Below are 18,468 nucleotides of genomic sequence, written 5' to 3'. Positions count from 1 at the left end.
AGCTCCTTGGAGGCCTTCCACATGACAAGGGCCCTGGCTCTGCCTGTCATTCAGAGTGTCTGCTTCTGAGTCACCATGTGGTGAGTCAAAGGTATGTGGCAATGGGCCAGGACACCCAAGAAGCCACACCATACACATGGGGCATATTCCTGCAAGGAGAGAAAAGACGTCATTGTAGTGAACTGCAATACATAAAGTCCATGAGGTTTCAGCCAAAACATTGATGCTTAACATGTCAAAGTGAAATTTCCAAGCATACATCTAGAATCTCCAGTCATTTTGGATTTTCTGGTGGAAAGCACTGAGACTCAGTGTCCAAGGCACTCAAGGAGAGCTAGACTTAGAAAATCTCGGTTCTAACCCGACCCAGTCATTTACCACCTGAGACCTGACCCAAGTCATGTGCCCTTTTTAAAGTCGGTCATTCTTTCCATGCAAAGAGAGGAACAGATCACATGAGCTCTATGGTTCCTACCAGCTCCAAGAGGCTTGTGGGTTTTGCTTATGTTTTAGAATTCTGACCACCTAATCTTCCTGATTGTCACATCATTTCTAACAGATGCCATCTGTTTAACTTAGCACAGAGATTTCATATCACCGTGAAATATCCCTTGGAGATCCCAAAGATCTATCCAAATCTAAACTACTAACTTCCCGCTAATTAAGCTATAAATGCTCACCCAGTGAAGGCTGACCAATACTTCCAGATGCAAGATACACCAAAAGAAAGTTTAACCAATATCCATATCTTTATCAAAACTCATTTCTCTTTTTGGCCTCTGGCTCATCAAATATCCAGGGGACAATTTTAGGATTAGTCATTAGTTGAGTATACTAGTCATTATTTGAGCATACCCCTTATCATAAAGGTTCATAGTTGTTTTATTATTATTGAAATACACTCAAATTCTTTTTGTTTTCAAAGTACTTACATAAATAACAACCATGAGTCTAACTGAAGGGGTCAATGGTGAAACCTGTTAAGCACACATATAAATTCTCTATCACCTGAACACAGAAAAACTTTTTAAAAATGTAATAATCATTGCCATATTGTGATTTTTAAAGATTTTATTTGAGAGACAGAGAGTGTGCTCATGAGCAGGAAGGTGGGTGGGGGGTGGGGGGGGAAGCAGAGGGAGAAGCAGACTCCCCGCTGAGTGCAGAGCCGACCTGGGGCGAGATCCCAGGGCCCTAAGATCATGACCTGAACCAAAGGCAGATGTCCAACTGACTGAATGACCCAGACCCCTCCTCTCGTGATTTTTACAATTTAAAAGTAAGTCTGTGTTCTCACAAAGACTTTGAAAAATGTAACATGTTTGAATTACAAATGATTAACAAAATGCTGCATTTTGTTACTACAGAGTTGTAAAGTAGGCCAGAGGTCAATTCCAATCAAAGGCAGTTTTAATTTTAAAAGCAAAAATCTTCATAGGAATCTATCTGGAATCTCCTGAAACTGCTGCTATAAAAGTCTCCTGTCTGTGAATAAATGAATCCCCTTCCATGACCACTGGTGGTCAGCAGGAAAGGCTGGGAACTGTACCCTACAATTTAGGAACTGGTGTGGCTGCCACGGCTATGCTCTCAATGGCACACTCATCGGTTCCTCTGCGGATCCGGAAGTAACCATTCTCACCCCATCCAGCGCCCCAGCTGTTTTTAACAATCCAGTAATCCATCCCAGAGGCTGTGTCTGTGCCATAGCCCACCAGCAAAACGGCATGATTCGTGAGCTCGAAGGGGTTGAAAGGGTCTCGCAGGCCCGTGTGGTAGTAGATCCCTGTGCGGTAGTGGAAGAAGTCATCGTAGACTTGAAAAGCAACGGCTATGGGCCCGTGATGGACCAGCTCGAGCTTCATCAGGGCCTCGTTGCAGCCCCCATAGAAACCTCCCACGTAGTGGTAGTCAGAGGAGTAGTAACGGAAGCAGTCCTTCTTCGGTTTGCACGGGAAATCAGCGCCCATGTAGGGAAAGCAGGCCTCTTCCACCAGCCCAAAATCTTGGGCATATTTTCCTGCGATGAGGTACGGGAAGCCACCTTCACAGCCTGAGGAGGAATAACACACAGTTATTACCCCTCTATTAGAAAGGGGCACAAAATAAATGGTCCCATTTCCTTTTTTTCTTTCTTTCTTTTCTACTCCATTAATTCTTTGTTACACTCAGGAGTTGTTCCGGAATTGTTCTTAGCTTAAATGAGACTTCGTTTATTCGTCCATAGCCATCTAGGTACCTGTCCTCTCGCCCCCTTCTCATGAACAGACAGTCATCTGGCACCTGGTGTGGAAGGTAACTACAGCACAGTGGTCAAGTGGGGAGGCTCTGAAGCCTGACCATGTCGGTTCAAACCCTAAACTGTGGGAAGAATTTAACTTCTCTGTACCCTCTGTACACTTAGCTATAAAATGCAGGTAGTCACAGAACCTTCTTTGTAGGATTAAATTAGCTACTTCACGTAAAAGCAATAAAAATTGGCTACTGTCACCATTAATAGCCAGACACAGACACCACAACGTGGTGCTCCTGAAGGAAGTCTTCTCTGACCACCTTCTGCAAGATGGTCTAAATCAGGTCCCCATCATCCTCCTCCAGTCCTTGCCGTACTCTGCACATTTATAATCTTGTATTTTTTCTTCAATGTCCCTTTAATTACTTAATTTCTACTTTCCTCACTTCAGTCTAAGCTTCATGGGGGCAAGGACTGTTTTTGATACTCAGTCCCTAGAAGTCATACTGTTGGTGTTTAATAATTAATATTTCAGAAAGACTAAAAGGCCTAATGACAAATAATCATTCCTAAGCAGTTTCACTTTCTAGTGGCCAAATCTGGGGTTGACAGCAGAAAACTTTAAAATGAGAATGTTTTGCTCTAAACCAATTGCAAGTGGGCTTTCTACATCATTACATGAGGCCTGTTCTGAAAGCCAAAGTACAGAATTGTCACTTTCTCCTACAGAGAAACCAGTGTTAGTGTGGTTTTAATACAAATTCGGTTTTGGAGTGAAACTTTAGTTGGAACTGAAACTCTAATGTTTAGAAGCTATGTGGCCTTCAAAATATTATAGAACAACTTCATGTCTGTCCCCTGTCTATAAACAGGGATATGTACCTCTCAGGGTTTTGAGTGTTATTGGATAATGTACATAAAAGGCTCCAAAGAGCTAGTGCTCATTTAATACATAGTAACTACTGACATTTTGCTGAATGGTGCAGTGGATTCCATGAGACCCACTCATTAATAAGTGATAAGGCTTGATCTCCAGAACTTGCACCCAGGTGCTCTGACTACAGACACTGTGCTCATTATTACAGCATCCTTTTACCTTTGCCAGCAGTGGCCAATTATACCCAGGTAAACGGTACCTGAAATAAAACGCTCACCTTGAGCATACTGGCTGCAAGAGACCACCTCCTGAGGACTCAAGATTGGGGTCTGTGTGTTGTTGGTTAGTATACGGATTCTTGCTTCCAGCATACCCATAGAAGCAAACGCGTAGCAGCTTCCACACGATGCTGGGAATTGAAAGGAAAGATATGTAACCTAAGGGAACTTTGAAGCACTTACAAAGAAACATAGAAAAATCAGTAATATATTTATATTAACTGTTGCTGTTGTTGTTCATAAGGATCAGCCCAATACAGAAGATTCAGTCAACAAATACTATTAACCTTATAGGCAAACATAAAGATCTCAGCTTTTTCACCAAAAGGCAAATGTTATGACATGGGGCTTTCCTTGAGACTATATTAGGAGGCAAAACAAAACAAAATGAAACCCAAAAAAATCCTCTAGTCTCTGCAAAGCATTTGATAGTGTTCTTGATAATGAAGAAATGATACAGGTCTACAGCACGTGGAGCCACGTGCTGAGAGACAACTATGGAGGGATACACGTGAGCTGAGCTTTTCGGTATCTCAGGAGGAGCATTTTCTTTTTCTTTCTTTTTCTTTTTTAAAGATTTATTTATTTATTTGAGAGAGAGAGAAAGAAAGAGTGAGCATGCACACGTTGGGGAGGGGTAGAGGGAGAAAGAGGGAATCCCAAGCAGACTCCCTTCTGAGTGCAGAGCCAAGGCAGGGCTTGATCCCAGGACCTTGAGGTCATGACCTGAGCTGAAATCGAGAGTTGGATGCTCAACTGACTGAGCCACCCAAGCGCCCCTCAAGAGCAGCATTTTCTAAAGCTACTTAACAAATTCTAAGAATGGCTCAGGTATGGGCGTATTAGAGAAAGTTCAACTTACCCACGGTCAAGGAGACGAAATACAACAAAGTCCACGAAAGGTAAGAGAGTCATTCTAATGACGGATGATAGGATATTTAAGGTGGCCGATGAGGAAGTAAAGCTATAAGGATGGAGGTAGTGAAATCGAAAACAGACGGGTTCTAAGAGAATAAGGGGAAGAGCAGTATAGTCTTGGTTCCCTGAAAAGTGTCCCCCAGAGCAAAGAAGAACATGGAAAGTTAGCTACATGGAGATCGAGGAGCAGGGAAAAGAGAACTGCTTTATTCAATACCTGGATGCTCTGGTGAAGACAAAATCCATGTACTTAAGAAGCATATGCTAGGAATATAGCTGCTATTTCAACGGAAGGAAGGATGTTTTATTATGAGGTAATTTATGTGAATAATATTATTTTTCTGTGTTTCTTCAACAGGTGTAGGTATATACATACATACATTTAAGAAAATATGGCATGCGTGTAATAAAACTGGGATTTCAACTTGTTACAATTCTAGAAAAAAATGAACACAATTTTAATATCTCTATTACCATAGAGCCTCTTTTACCTCTACCATTGATATAAATTCTACATGGAGATATGCTTGTACCAATGCCAAAACATTGGTATTAAATGTAGTTATACATAATTGATGCTACTCAATGTACTAATATATTATTTACCAAGTTACTTGAATGGTGAGCATTCCCTTATGCACATATAATAAGAATAGACAACAGTATGTGAAAAAAATTCATCCTACATAAAGAGTATGTTGCCTTTGTTCTCTTTAATAACTCTGAATTTAGTAATTTAGTACTGCCTTCCTTAGAGAGAAAAGTATTCAAAAGAATATTATGCATTAGAATACTATCAGGGCCCTGTTTTTCCCTTCCCCAGGTAATGTCAATTCATGTTCCTCCCTGAGTGCAAATGAAAGGACACTGTCTGCTCAGCCTCCAACATCCTAAATTCCACCTTAATTACTTATATTATTTTCCTCAAACTAAACTATGAATTTCCTTAAGCCTACATAGGACATGTGCCTTCTTCATCTACGTGCCAGATGCAATGCAGAAACTCCATGTGTGTTTATAGAAAGAAGACTCAAGTTATGAACAAGAGGACACATATTTACATCCAGGAAAAAAAAAGTGATTTCTTTGGAAGCAGTCAACCTTTCCTTGTTTCTAAGCTACAAGGGAGACAGAACCTCCTGGGAGCCCTCTGGTGAAGTTCAACACCACCACGGGTCCTGGACTAGAGTCTATTAGAGTTCAACTACCCTTTAACTCTCCCATTTCAGATATTCCCGAAACTTCTCCCTATAAATACCTCAGACTTATCCATCCTTCGACTGCTTTTGCTGCCGAGAGATCACCTAAACTATGAAGATCAGGACGAACTCTTGGAAAAGGATCTTGAATTCATCTAGAACACTATGGACTTGCTAATGTATACACAGAGACTCAGACAGAAGCAATGACCTGTCCAAAGTCACAAAACTAACATATGACAGGTGCTAGTGGCTAAGTGTCACCGAATGCAGCTTGTGTTGTTTTCAGTTTATAGGTCTGCGTCTATTTTAAAGAATTTTCTAATTTTCTTCTACGTTATCTAGTTACTAAATAGGCCAAAGTTAACTGGCACATGTTGTTTTTGGAAAACCATCCAAGTAACACTATCCTTGGGACCCCTCGTCAAATAATAGAGTGTCAAAGAACTAGATGAGTGACAGTAAACTGACAAAGTCAGTGTTCCTTTCATGAGTCTTCTAATAAATAACATCCCAAGAATCTGGAAATGGCCCCATTTTGGTCATCCAGCATTCCTGGGCCATGGTGACCATAGAAATAATTGCTCTTTCTACTATGCATGGAACCCTCCTCATCTGACCATCCAGCACTATGAGAGGGCTAGGCTATGTGTTCATCCAAGAACTCAGAATGTGCTGTTAACACAGAAATCACGGGAATAAGGTAAGGAGATGACCTTCTCCAAGCCACTGACATTCCTGGAAGAATGTGTCATCTGCCAAGGAAATCAATGCCTCTTTTCAAACAGTCAAGACCAGAATGTAGATTTTAAAAGGACTATTATTCCTTAAGAAGACTACAACGTGATAAAGAATAAGCGGATCTGACCTAGACAGAAGTCTGCAGTAAATACATTTCCACAATCTCAAATAGGTAACGTGATTTTCATATGGTTTAACTGTATTCGGCTGTAGCTTCCCACAGTGGAGAACACACTGAGTTAAGAAAAAGGAATCAGAGGTCTTCTCCACCCCCACCCGTCACTCAGCCATGTGACCCTGGGCAAGTCACTGGACCTTCCTAACATTTCTTTTTATCTTGGGTATAAAATGAACAGCATGGAATAGATAATGTAAGGTCTCTGCATTCCAGCTCTAATGGTACAGATGGTATTTAGAACAAGACTTAAATGAACTAGAATTTAGACAGTAGGAAAACACAGCATTTCCTAACTAATGTGACCTGAGAGACACTCTCCCTCTCTCTTGAAGATACAATAATAAATAAAGACAGCACAGTGGAGAGAAGAATGCAGAAAGTCCAAGTCTTCCAATTTCCTAGCTTCTCCTCCCCCTTACATTGGAAGAAATCTAGCTACATGGCTGGTGCTTAAAGCTGCTTTCAAGTGTAAAGGTAAAACCTCATTTGTCTTCCCAATATTTCTTTTTTTCATTAATCTTGATTTGCTCTCAGAATACAGAAAAGTTGTGAATTCCCTTAACTTGGGTAATTCTGAATTCTGGGTTTTCTAGAACGCTGGTATTCCTAAAGTGAATGGAAATTTCCAAGAAGCCCTGTTTTTAAGAAGAGAAAATAACTAATTTTCCCCCAACCTAAAGTAAAGAACCAAAAGGAAGTCAAAAGAGGAACCTTTAAAAATTGCCCTTGTCTGTAAAAATCATATTTATAGCACTCAAACAATATGGAACATCAGAGACAATAGCTTTTGCCAAGGTACAAGAAAACCAATGTCAAAGAATTTGGCTTTAAAAAGTCTAATTTCTGCCCCCTGGATTATTGTCTCGTCACCAGTCTATTGTATCTTTTGGGAAGTGAGTGGAACTAAACTTCTCTTTTGACCTTCTCCCAAGCTCCCAGTGAATTTTAAAAACACCTTAAGTAGTTACCCTATTGTATTTTAATATTTTGCTTGCAAATCTTGCTGAACTTAAGTCCCTAGGCCAAGAACCATGCCACAGTAGTCTTTATATCCTCAGCCATTAAAAAAAAAAAACTTAACACATGTTAGATTCTCTATAAACACTGTAATACAGCAAAAGCAACCATGTGCCAGGCCCTCAATAATCAACACTTGACACGCATTATTTATTTAATCCTGTCAGATAGGTATAGGGAATCTGTTTGATGACAGAGTAAAATTTAATCCTCTCTTAACATCAACCTTTTAATTTCACTTCCCATTCATTCCTCAATTACCTTCAAAGTTCTCTCACTTCCTAACCCTCCTTTCCAAAGAAGCCCTCCCCAGGAAAGGAAAGGTCAGGGAGAATTTTCAGGATCCACACATTCTTTATAGCTGAAGAGTCCCAGAAGAACTTGTAGAAGCAAAGACAAAGAGATGAGATCTCTGTTATCATGTAGGACAGGAATGTGGCTGGCTGGCTGCTCTAAGACCTGCGGGAAGCTCTGCACATCCAGAACACTTGGCAAGAATTCAGTGAGCATGGAACTGAAGGGCTGGTGGTGAACACTGAGGAGAGGGGCTCATTATCACAGAGTTTCTAGGAAAGGGGAAGGACAACAATTTATCTTTGGGTGTTATTAATTTATAATCCTCTTAGGAGACACTAATCAGAATGTTTCCAGAGAGCAAATACTACACCTATTTTATAGTAACAAATCAGTCATGTGTACTATAATTATTTTCAAAATGAGCTTAGAAGTAATAAACCTGAGTATGGTATAAATGATTCTCCAAGTCATTGTTGGCTAATATTTAGGATAACAAGATAATTTGCTATCGAGTACTATTAGAGGAAGAGTTATTAAATCTACTCATACTGGATCAGATTTCCAAAAATAATGGGTAAAATGCAATTAGAGTGATACTTTTGGTAAATCTGGGCTGTGCAAGGTAACATTCAGGAAGCGTGGTTAATATTTACCATCATATGTCATGTTCCGACATAAAGTGAATTAAAAAGGTCCTTACACAGCTCAAAAAATCTACTTTACCAGAAAAAAATTTTTTTTAAAGGATCCAGTTTCCTGGGCTCCTACAGTAATTAAAAACTAAATGATGGGGGGCAGGGGGAGGTGGAGAAGTAGCAAAGAAGGATTCCACCAAACCACTTGTAGAAAGAAGACCAATTTTAATTCTATGCAATCCTTAATTTCTACACGAGTCTCTCCTACTGGGGAGGGCAGAGGAGTGTGTCTTACCTATTATTGATTAATTTCATTAGCTAGCTAGAATGAATTTTGAGAAAGATGCTCAAGAATGCTGGGCTCAGTGAAGAGATTATCTATTATCAAGTCTGTCATGTATACAAAAGGAAGAGGTGGCCATTGGCCGTATATATTCCATTTCTTTACTAAAGTGGGTCATGCCTGTTGCACCTCTGTATCCCCAGAATCTAGAGCCTGACACACAGTAAATGTTCAATAAACATTTCAGAATGAATAAATGAAAAATCAGACTTTTTTACCTTGGTTTCGAACAGGACTAACAAAATTGGTACCATGAACGTTTCTCCAGTCCCACGACGCTGGCAAACGTAACATCTTCTCATGTATGTCAGCCGTCAATGGTGCAGGTTTGGGCCTGGGATGGAAATACACATCTGACTTCAATATAGAGTGGATGACTTCCTAACCTTTAATTCCATGACTTTAACTACTTGGCTGCCTAGAATCTAGATTCAGGCACAAAGAGCACTTATCCCATCAGAGCTTCCATTACACAGAGTGTCCATTACCAATGTATCAATGGCTTTCATTATCTTTTTCTTTTTTAGGAACTAGTAACTTTCTTCTATGAAATGACCCTGGTTCTTTTTAGCGTGTTTAAATAGCTGCATTTTCTTAAACAGATTTTGACCAAGAAAGTAGACACAGGGGAAGTTGAAGATGGCCTACAAAGGATACAAAGAAAAGAGAGGAACTACAGGTTTGACTCAGAAGATGGTTGGTAGTGATGGTGAGGCAAGTGGAAAAGGAGGGAAGCAGGCACAGAAATTAGAGGTCTAAGTATAAAGTAGACTGACCAGCTCCATCAACAACAGACGAAAATACTTCATCATTATTGAACTGTAACCTATAAAATATGGTTGGAAAGTAAGACAGGAAAAGAAGAGTTGCCTGGAACGACGGATAGACACATTGTCTGGAAATGAGAAAATTGTTCTACGAGCTTCTCTGTATTAGCAATTTAAAACAAACAGGATTCCAGCTCTAGACACACTAGATTTCTTGGGAGCTTTCCAAGTCTGCTAAACGACTTCAGTGCTCCATGTCTTTGTGCGGCTGCTCCTTTATCTAAAATGCCTGTTGCCCACTGCTTAGAAGAAATCCCTTTAGGAGTTTTTCCCTGACTTCTAATTTAAGGACTGCTCCCACAGCAGCCCCTGCTCACCAGCCCCCAAGGAAAATTCATTTCTATGCTCTATCAACTCTTTAGTTAGGACACTACTATTATACTGATAATATGTATCTTTCTGATACTTAACTATTTGAATTTCTCATTCAACTTGGCATTGCCAGACTGCACTGTTCTAACTTTCCAGTGGTTATCCTGTGCTTTATACCAGGTTCCAATTTAGTCACTGGTAAAGGTTATTTCTGGACTTCTTCATGTCCTCTGCAACTACTCCCAAATAGTTCCCTCCTGCAGATGCTTCTTTTAAAGAGGATGCAAGTCAAGGCTAGGACACAATGGAAGAGAGATGAAATAGAGGGAGAGAAAAAAGAACCACATATTAATAGCCATCATAACCTTGAGAATTATAAAAATAGACAGCACATTACATACAGAAATGTCAATTTTTCACTAAAATATTAACTAAGCCAGGGACATTGCCGGAAGCTGTATGTGACACAGAGATGAACATGAGGTGGCCTTTGACCATATGAAGAACAGCATTAAGAGACATGAAACAGAGCAATTACAATCACAAAAACAAAGAAGTTATAATGTCATAAAACATACAACTTGGATAATAATCAAGGTACATAAAAAAGCTATGCACCATGAAAACTGTTTATAGGGCAGGGGAAGAAACAAACCAAGAAACAAATCTTGGATACTTCCTTTAAGATTTATAAGTAAGAATTGGGCTATGAACAAATTTTGGGAAGGAAATGTTTAGTTTCTGTGATTTCACACTGAGAGGCCAAAAGATTTGATCAATCAATAGGTATCAACTAATTGTCTTGTATATACTTAAGAATACACTAAGTAATTTGAAAGAGAAAGAAAGAATTAAAGTTTGGCAGCAAAATGTAATTTCAGAGCAGGTATCTTAGGGTCATAAAGACCTCCTACAAGTGGTTTCACCACTTACTAGCTGTGTGACATTTGTCAAAGAGTTTAACATCACAAAACTCCAACTGACTCCTATTAAAATGGATATAATCACAGGTACCTCGAAAGATTATTATAAAAAATTCAATGTAGTAATGATTAACAAGTGCTTCAAACAGTTCCTGTCTCTGAAAATCCTTAATAGAGTAAGCTCTTATGATGTTACCAGCACCACCACCCATGTCATTAAGAAGACTCAAGATGACGCAGATACATTTATTTAAGCGCTCATCTGGCACAAAAGAGGCACTCAAATGTTAACTTGCTTCTTCCTACCATCTTATAAGGCATGGTGTTTACCTGTCAATGCAGACAGATAAAACCAACAATGTGATAATCAATCTCAATGATGTGAAAATGAACAGTGAAAGAGGAATTGGTGAGATAGGAAAGACTGCAAGCATACATTATATGCACTAGACATTACAGGCTCTTAATCACTTAGGTCTAGATCCTTTAAGAATCTGGTGAAAGCTCTGAACTCAGGGAGATGACAATACCCAATACATTTTTTACAGTTTTGGCAGTCTCAATGACTCCCTAAATCTCAAGTTAAGAATCTCTGAGAGATTCTATTATGTCACCGAATTCTTATAAGAGAACTAATTCATATACAAAAATACTACCAAAAACCAGGCAGCCAGACCACAACGTATGCTTCAGTATTTCCCATTTCACTCAATTCTATCTCCTATCTCTAAACTTCTATGGAGCCTTAGCCTTAACAGGAGACCTTCATAAAGCTAGCCTTGCTCTAAAACCAAAGGTGGTTGGGTGGAGGGACAGAAGTGTCAAACATATAAGAAGCATAACCCATGGGGTGCCTGGGTGGCACAGCGGTTAAGCATCTGCCTTCAGCTCAGGGCGTGATCCCGGCGTTGTGGGATCGAGCCCCACATCGGGCTCCTCTGCTATGAGCCTGCTTCTTCCTCTCCCACTCCTCCTGCTTGTGTTCCCTCTCTCGCTGGCTGTCTCTATCTCTGTCGAATAAATAAATAAAATCTTAAAAAAAAAAAAAAAAGAAGCATGGCCCATGATGCATGTCCAAGCAATCATGTCTCAGGCTTAAATCTTTCAGGCGGGAGCTCCAGGGCCCATAGGCTTAAATGCTGACACTTCTTCTTCGCACACTCCTTTGGATTTTCATTTAACAGTTCTCGACTTCCTGTCTCACACATGCACAGTGTAACTCCATCACTTTAGCAAATCTGAGAAGGGACACAACATGCTCCCTTTTCCTAATTTCCATTAACCAGAGCATCTCATAGACTAGAAATTCCTTAGCATACACTTCAATACTGTATGAGATTCTTTTGAGAAAGGGGCAGAATAATGAAAGAATGCTATCAGTTGGGATAGGAAAATTCTTCATACAGCCTTGTGGTTGAAAATATCAAAGCATTAGGATTATTAGTCTGCAAATGTAAAAGTTAGAAATGCATTTTAGTTAATTAACCAATTAGTGGCCTGTTCAAATAAAATTTGAACCCAAAACTCTATAGATATTAAGGAAATAATCACTGTATTCTCTGAAAACTGGAAAATGTTTCAATGTACTAAGGGGGAAAATAACCTTCCTAACCAACTTATTGAGTCCCAGTGACTCCCTATTGGTTTCTAGTTCTCTGCCCTTCAGTTATACGAATTTCTCCTGGAACAAGGCATGGCATCATAGGAATTTCCTTGGCCATTTAACCCATGTTAAGGGACCATATATTCTGATAGATCCAGCTATCATTTGGAGGAAATTTTTAAAAATCTGCCAAATTCCTGACTATATAAATTCAAAGTATTTTTTTTTAAAGATTTTATTTATTTATTCGACAGAGATAGAGACAGCCAGCGAGAGAGGGAACACAAGCAGGGGGAGTGGGAGAGGAAGAAGCAGGCTCATAGCAGAGGAGCCTGATGTGGGGCTCGATCCCATACCACCAGGATCACGCCCTAAGCTGAAGTCAGATGCTTAACAGCTGTGCCACCCAGGCGCCCCAAATTCAGAGGATTTTTGACCCAATTTCCTAAAGTAAGAAGCATGCCATGGGGTATGTAAGCTAAAGATGGGAAGTGTCACTTCTGGTTGAGGGTAGGAGAGGTACACTGATAAAGAAGAAGCAATTTTTTTTGCTGAACCTTATAACAGAGAGGGTTTTGAGATTTTTACAGGTGACAAATCTCACAGTTATTGTAGGTAAGTTGAGGGGTACTTGAAGCAAAGGGAGAGGCATGAATGGAGGTAATCTGAAAGCAAAGATTTCGGTAATTGTGTGTCATATCGTTTGAAAATGGGTCATGGCACTAAATATAGGCATGGTCAAATTTACATGGCTTTGGTTACCAGGTTAAATGTATTTATGAGATAACAGGTAGTGACACAACCATAGCTGGATACAGGAAGATGAAACTGGCATTTTAGAGAATGGCTGAGAATGGGGGCTGTGGGAGGGAAAGAGACGCAAGAGACAGGACTAGAGAGAGATAGGCAGTGGGAGGCTGATCCATAATGCAGCACAGAAATGACAAAACCCTACACCAGCGTGTAGAAAATGGCCTGGGAATGATGGAAGTGGCAGATGCTGTGAAAGCAAGATCCAGAAATAGGACTTGGAGAGCACCAGAAGATCTATGGAAAGGAGAGGGAGACGGGCGGAACAAAGATAACCTAAAAAGTTTAAGTTGCAATGACCAATAAAATGGTGGGCAAACCAGGGAGAGTAGGCTGGAAAGGAGAGTGGCATTCAACACAAATACCTTTATTAGCAATAAAGGAATATGCTTTATTACCTTGGGATTCTCCGGCCACCGCCTTTCCTCATCATGTCTCTCAGGGTGAGAGTCTTGTATTCCGTGTATGTGGTTGCAGTCCAAGACTTCTGAATGGTATTGATTGCTTTCACAAACTCATGGTTATATCTGTAGAGCCTAGTAGAATGGCTGCCAACAAAAATAAGATAGCCTCAGTTATCCTCTTTATTGATGTAATTAGACTCCATTAAAATAGGCATCCTTATACACTGGGCCTAAGTGGAAAGTGGAATAATCTTTCAGGAAGGCAATTTTTTTTTTTTTTTGGTAATGCAACTGAACCACTTTATTCAGATCTTCAAAATAATCTTTATTTTACATTTTTAGTATAAAAATCAATAAGCTAAGTGCACCTCAGTGCTGGTGGGGGTGTCATATAATACTGAATTTCAGTAATAGTCAATGGTATAGTCAAACATCACATGTACAGAACACAAAATTTAGAGAAACTGAAAAGGTCAGATAAAATAATCTCACTTCAGAAAACAAAAACCAAACTATTAAAGATCCCTGAAATATTCTTAACCCTCATGAAACTTCACTGGACCCAAGTGATTTTGTAGTGAGGCATTCAGAGTTTGACCACATTAACCCAGCTCAAGAATCCTTGGGAACCATGAGTAACTGCATCAGACTCTCTAGCAATAAATGTAATCAATTTTTGATCTGAAAAATCCCCTTAATCTGACTCTAAAGTTATCAGGCTTCTGAAATGCATCCTCCTCATATTTTATTTTATTTTATTTTTTTATTTTTTTAAAGATTTTATTTATTTATTTGACAGAGAAAGACAGCCAGCGAGAGAGGGAACCCAAGCAGGGGGAGGGGGAGAGGAAGAAGCAGGCTCCCAGCAGAGGAGCCTGATGTGGGGCTCGATCCCAGAACGCCGGGATCACGCCCTGAGCCGAAGGCAGATGCTTAACAACTGCGCCACCCAGGCGCCCCCCTCCTCATATTTTAAACAAACTGTTGTTTATAGTAGTTTCTGTTGATATCTTTTGTTCAAATAAAAGTCAGTTTTTCTAGCACCAAAGCAAATCTGGGTTTGGTTCATACATGAAGACAATCTATGAGGAGGATCCAAAAAACACCCTTCACTTTTGCCTGAGGAGATGCACATGTATACCAACAGCCTGGAATTGGAATGTCTCCTACAAAAATAAAAACTCAAGTTAACTAAGATGCACATATAGGATGTTCGATGAAACACTTTCATAATAGCAATAAATTGTAAATAACCTAAATCAATGTTTTAAGATGACAAATGATTAAAGAAATAATGTTACTTCATTTACTATATAGTTTATTCAGTAAAAACGTACAGAACATCATTTACTGTGTGAATATTAATTAAAGGAAACCTCACTAAAATGGAGTAGGGAGGTTGGCAGGGGAACTAGCTCTCATGCCCTATCACTCTTCATCAATTAGAAATCCATAAGGAAGTTAGGAACTTTGTATGTGGATACTGCTTCACTCTCCCAGTAAGAGGAACAGGCCAGCCCATGAGAGAGACAGTCACAACTTTCCCCTGGCAACAGCCCAGCCAATGAGAAGCCACTATACTTCCAAATCCAAGTTCACTCCAATGGACTTTTTGTTTATACGAGCCTTCCCAACTCCCTCCTTTCCTCTATAAAAGAGCCTGCTTCTCCTTTGCTCTGCAGGTTTGCTTACAGTTTTTGGTGTAGCTTGCTTGTCCCACTTGCAATTCCCGAATAAAACCATCTTTTGCTGGTGAAATAATTGGTACTTTTATTTTTAATGTTAACAAGTGATAAGGAAGGGTATTCACACTATACTAAATAATATGGCAGAATATCAAAGAAGTTTACATAGAATTAACCACGTTTTGTGAAAATATATTTATATTATAAATACATTTTTTAAATGCCAAAAATGGTTCTGACAACATAGGATCGCCACCTTTCCCCACCCTCCATAATTTCTACAATGCACCTAACTTTGTAATAATAACAAAAGGACAGGACGGTAGAAACTGTATCATGTACATGTAACATGGAAAACATTATTACCATAGGATGCAGAGAAATTATTACATTGGACCTGGGTTTATATCCTTGTTACTCAAATTGGGTTCTTGAGTCCAGTACTAGCTGCAGCACCTGGAAGCCCGCTAAGTATCCAATCCAAACCACCTAAATCAGAATCCACGTTTTAACAAGATTCCCAGCTGATTCTTAGGAACATTAAAATTTGAGAAGCACTGTTTTCCCTGTTATCAAATGCTTGGATACAGATATAAATAAATCGACACAAAGAGCATGTTTACAAAGCAAAAAGATTGGGGGAGTTGATTAGTCACACAATTCAAACATGTATCAAACCTATGTGTCAGGTGCTAGGAATTACAGAATACACCATATTATTTCTACTAAAGAAGATTCTGTCACTTTAGTGTGACTTACTATCCAAGACTTCCCAATTATGCAAAGCAAGATACACCTAATCTGAGTAACATCTAGGCATACTGTAAACTTTTCTCTCTTTTTATTTAGATGTTCATTGAGGAAGTATTTTGATATAGTCAAAAAACCCGGGAGCACTGAAGATAATAACTGAGATGTGCAACTATATTCATAATGTTTGTATGTTTTTATCAAAGTTCTTCCCTTCTTGTTGCAAAGTAGAAACCAGAGAGGTAGCTTTACTAAAGAGATTTTAAAACTGCCTGTATCATATTTCTGACAACACTCATACAACAACAAAAACAAGTTATAGTTGTTTGTCTCTTTAGACACGAGGGTAAAATTTTAAATTGCAAATGTATATTTTGAAGTATTTTCTACTGATGAGTCACTATTCATTCTGAAGTATTCGCGAAGCAGTAACTCAGCCCTACCTCCTTTGTTTTATCACTGACATCTAGCAAACATCGGACACTGCCATGTGCATTACAATAAACAAGCTAGTTCTTAAACACTTACTGTCAGTGTTTAAGATCCAAGGATATTAAAAATAATGTACTTTACTATGGGATGACAGATCATTAAAAGCCGAAAGGGACCTTGAAGGTAATTTAGTCCCCAGTGTTCATTGTATAGGTGAAATAACACAGGTTCTGAGCACTCCAGCTGGTAGCTTCTTCGTTAAATGAGGCAACGTTTGAAATAATCGAAAAGAGCACATCAGTACATAGCACATCCTAAACGGTAGGGTGAAAAGTGAACGGTTTAATGGGAAATGTATTCTTCAAGGATGAAGCCAAGCCAAGCAATTTAAAAGGTAAATTTAAAATGGAGGGGATGGATTAGTTTAGATCTTGGTGAGTACTTTCCCAGACAAGTACAATTTGTCCTCTTTAAACTCATGTCCCCAACCTCTACTACAGAATCATTCATTGCCAGCATGGCCTGGCTTGGGAGGATTTATTCATGTGTACGTTCAGTGGATTTCACACACTAAATGAAACAGAAAAAGTTGCTACCATTAATATCCATTTATCTTTTCCTTCCAAGTGAATAAAATCTGAAATCTCTTGTTTGTGTGTTTCAGTTACTTAAACTGAACCTTATTAACAAAAACATTAACTGCATGTTATAAGTTGAATTATGTCCTTTCAAAATTCACAGGTTTTAAGTTCTAATCTCCAGTGCCTCTGAAAGTGACTATATTTGGAGATATGACCTTTAATAGGGAAATTATGGTAAAATGAGGTCATATGGGTGGTCCCAACCCTGATATGACTGGGTGTGCTTGTGAGGAAAAGAGAGTAGGACACAGACAGAGGGAGGCCATGTAAGGACACCGGAAGGAGGTGGTCATGTCAAGCCAGGGAAGGAGGCTTCCCAAGAAGCCAAATCTGCTGACATATATCTTGGGCTTGTAGCCTCTAGAACCGTGAGAAAATAAATTTCTGTTGCTTAAGCCACTCAGTCTGGAGTCCTTAGTTATGGCACCCCTAGCAAACAACTACACTCCATAAATACTAAGAATTTTTATTTCGGTTATTCACTGCCTTGTGTAAAATTTATTTCAATTAGTATCACCTACATTTGTTGCAACATAAACATATGTATCTATGAGTGTTCTATAACATGTTATCACATGGCAATAATAAAATGATTTTTTTTTTATTAGTCACTGCAATTCTATAGTCTCTCATATAAATTTCCTTTAAAGCCATCATTGGTCCATTACTTTCAGAGTGCTGTGAAAAAAATACTTTCTTCTCTCAGTTCCATTACTCAACACTAGTGAAAGTTTTATAGAATATGGCTTCTGTTTCTAAGTCAAATAAATTTTATATAATCAAAATAAAAATTCTAAGAACCTACCTAGACACATGCTTCTACATGCTTTAAAACAAAATTAAATGTATCTTCCACTGGTGACAACTCACTTTTCCTCGAGCCTCTCAGAGTGTGCTGTGTCCACCTTCACTTTCTCAGGGGTAGTTCCCACCTTGGTTCCAGTGAAACATGCCCAGTTCCGGCCCAGCACGTCATGCACCCATCCGGGGAGCGTCTCGTTGCAATAACTGGTTACTGTGTGACCCTCTTCTTTATACTGCAATCAAATCAGGGAAGGAAACTTCAAGTGAATCAATATTCATCTTTCAGGTCCGTTTCCTGGCTCCCATTCATAGTCAAGATGCTTCTTTTTCATTTCATCTCGGGAACCAGCCTCTGCCAACCAAAATAAAAACTTCACCCCAAGAGGTTACATTCTGAGAATTAGCCTAGAAAAGGATGAGAAATAGACTGTTCTATGATTACCATCAGTGAGTGCCAAATGAAATTTACATAAGAAAACACTTCTGGGAATCAAAAGCAGGGAAAGAAACATTTTTAGAGCATCTGCCACATTCCAGGCCTTTTACAAAAGTTCCCTCCTT

General features: G+C 39.3%; 1 protein-coding gene across 1 annotated transcript in view; it reads right to left on the bottom strand.

Moving 5' to 3' along the window:
* Positions 1-1,053: 1,053 nt before the first annotated feature.
* Positions 1,054-18,468, bottom strand: part of CTSC (cathepsin C) — a 35,818-nt gene continuing 18,403 nt past the window's right edge. Inside the window, exons 3-7 of the mRNA XM_002925012.4 lie at positions 17,974-18,140; positions 13,590-13,739; positions 8,935-9,050; positions 3,388-3,519; positions 1,054-2,053 (exon numbers count right to left, since the gene is read on the bottom strand). Coding sequence (XP_002925058.1) covers positions 1,551-2,053; positions 3,388-3,519; positions 8,935-9,050; positions 13,590-13,739; positions 17,974-18,140 — 1,068 coding nt within the window. The 3' untranslated portion in view covers positions 1,054-1,550. The remainder of the gene's footprint in view (positions 2,054-3,387; positions 3,520-8,934; positions 9,051-13,589; positions 13,740-17,973; positions 18,141-18,468) is intronic.

The sequence above is a fragment of the Ailuropoda melanoleuca genome, chromosome 8, assembly GCF_002007445.2.
Source record: "Ailuropoda melanoleuca isolate Jingjing chromosome 8, ASM200744v2, whole genome shotgun sequence".
NCBI lineage: Eukaryota > Metazoa > Chordata > Mammalia > Carnivora > Ursidae > Ailuropoda > Ailuropoda melanoleuca.
The sequence above is the reverse complement of the archived record's forward strand: the minus strand, read 5'-3'. Positions and strand labels throughout refer to the sequence as shown.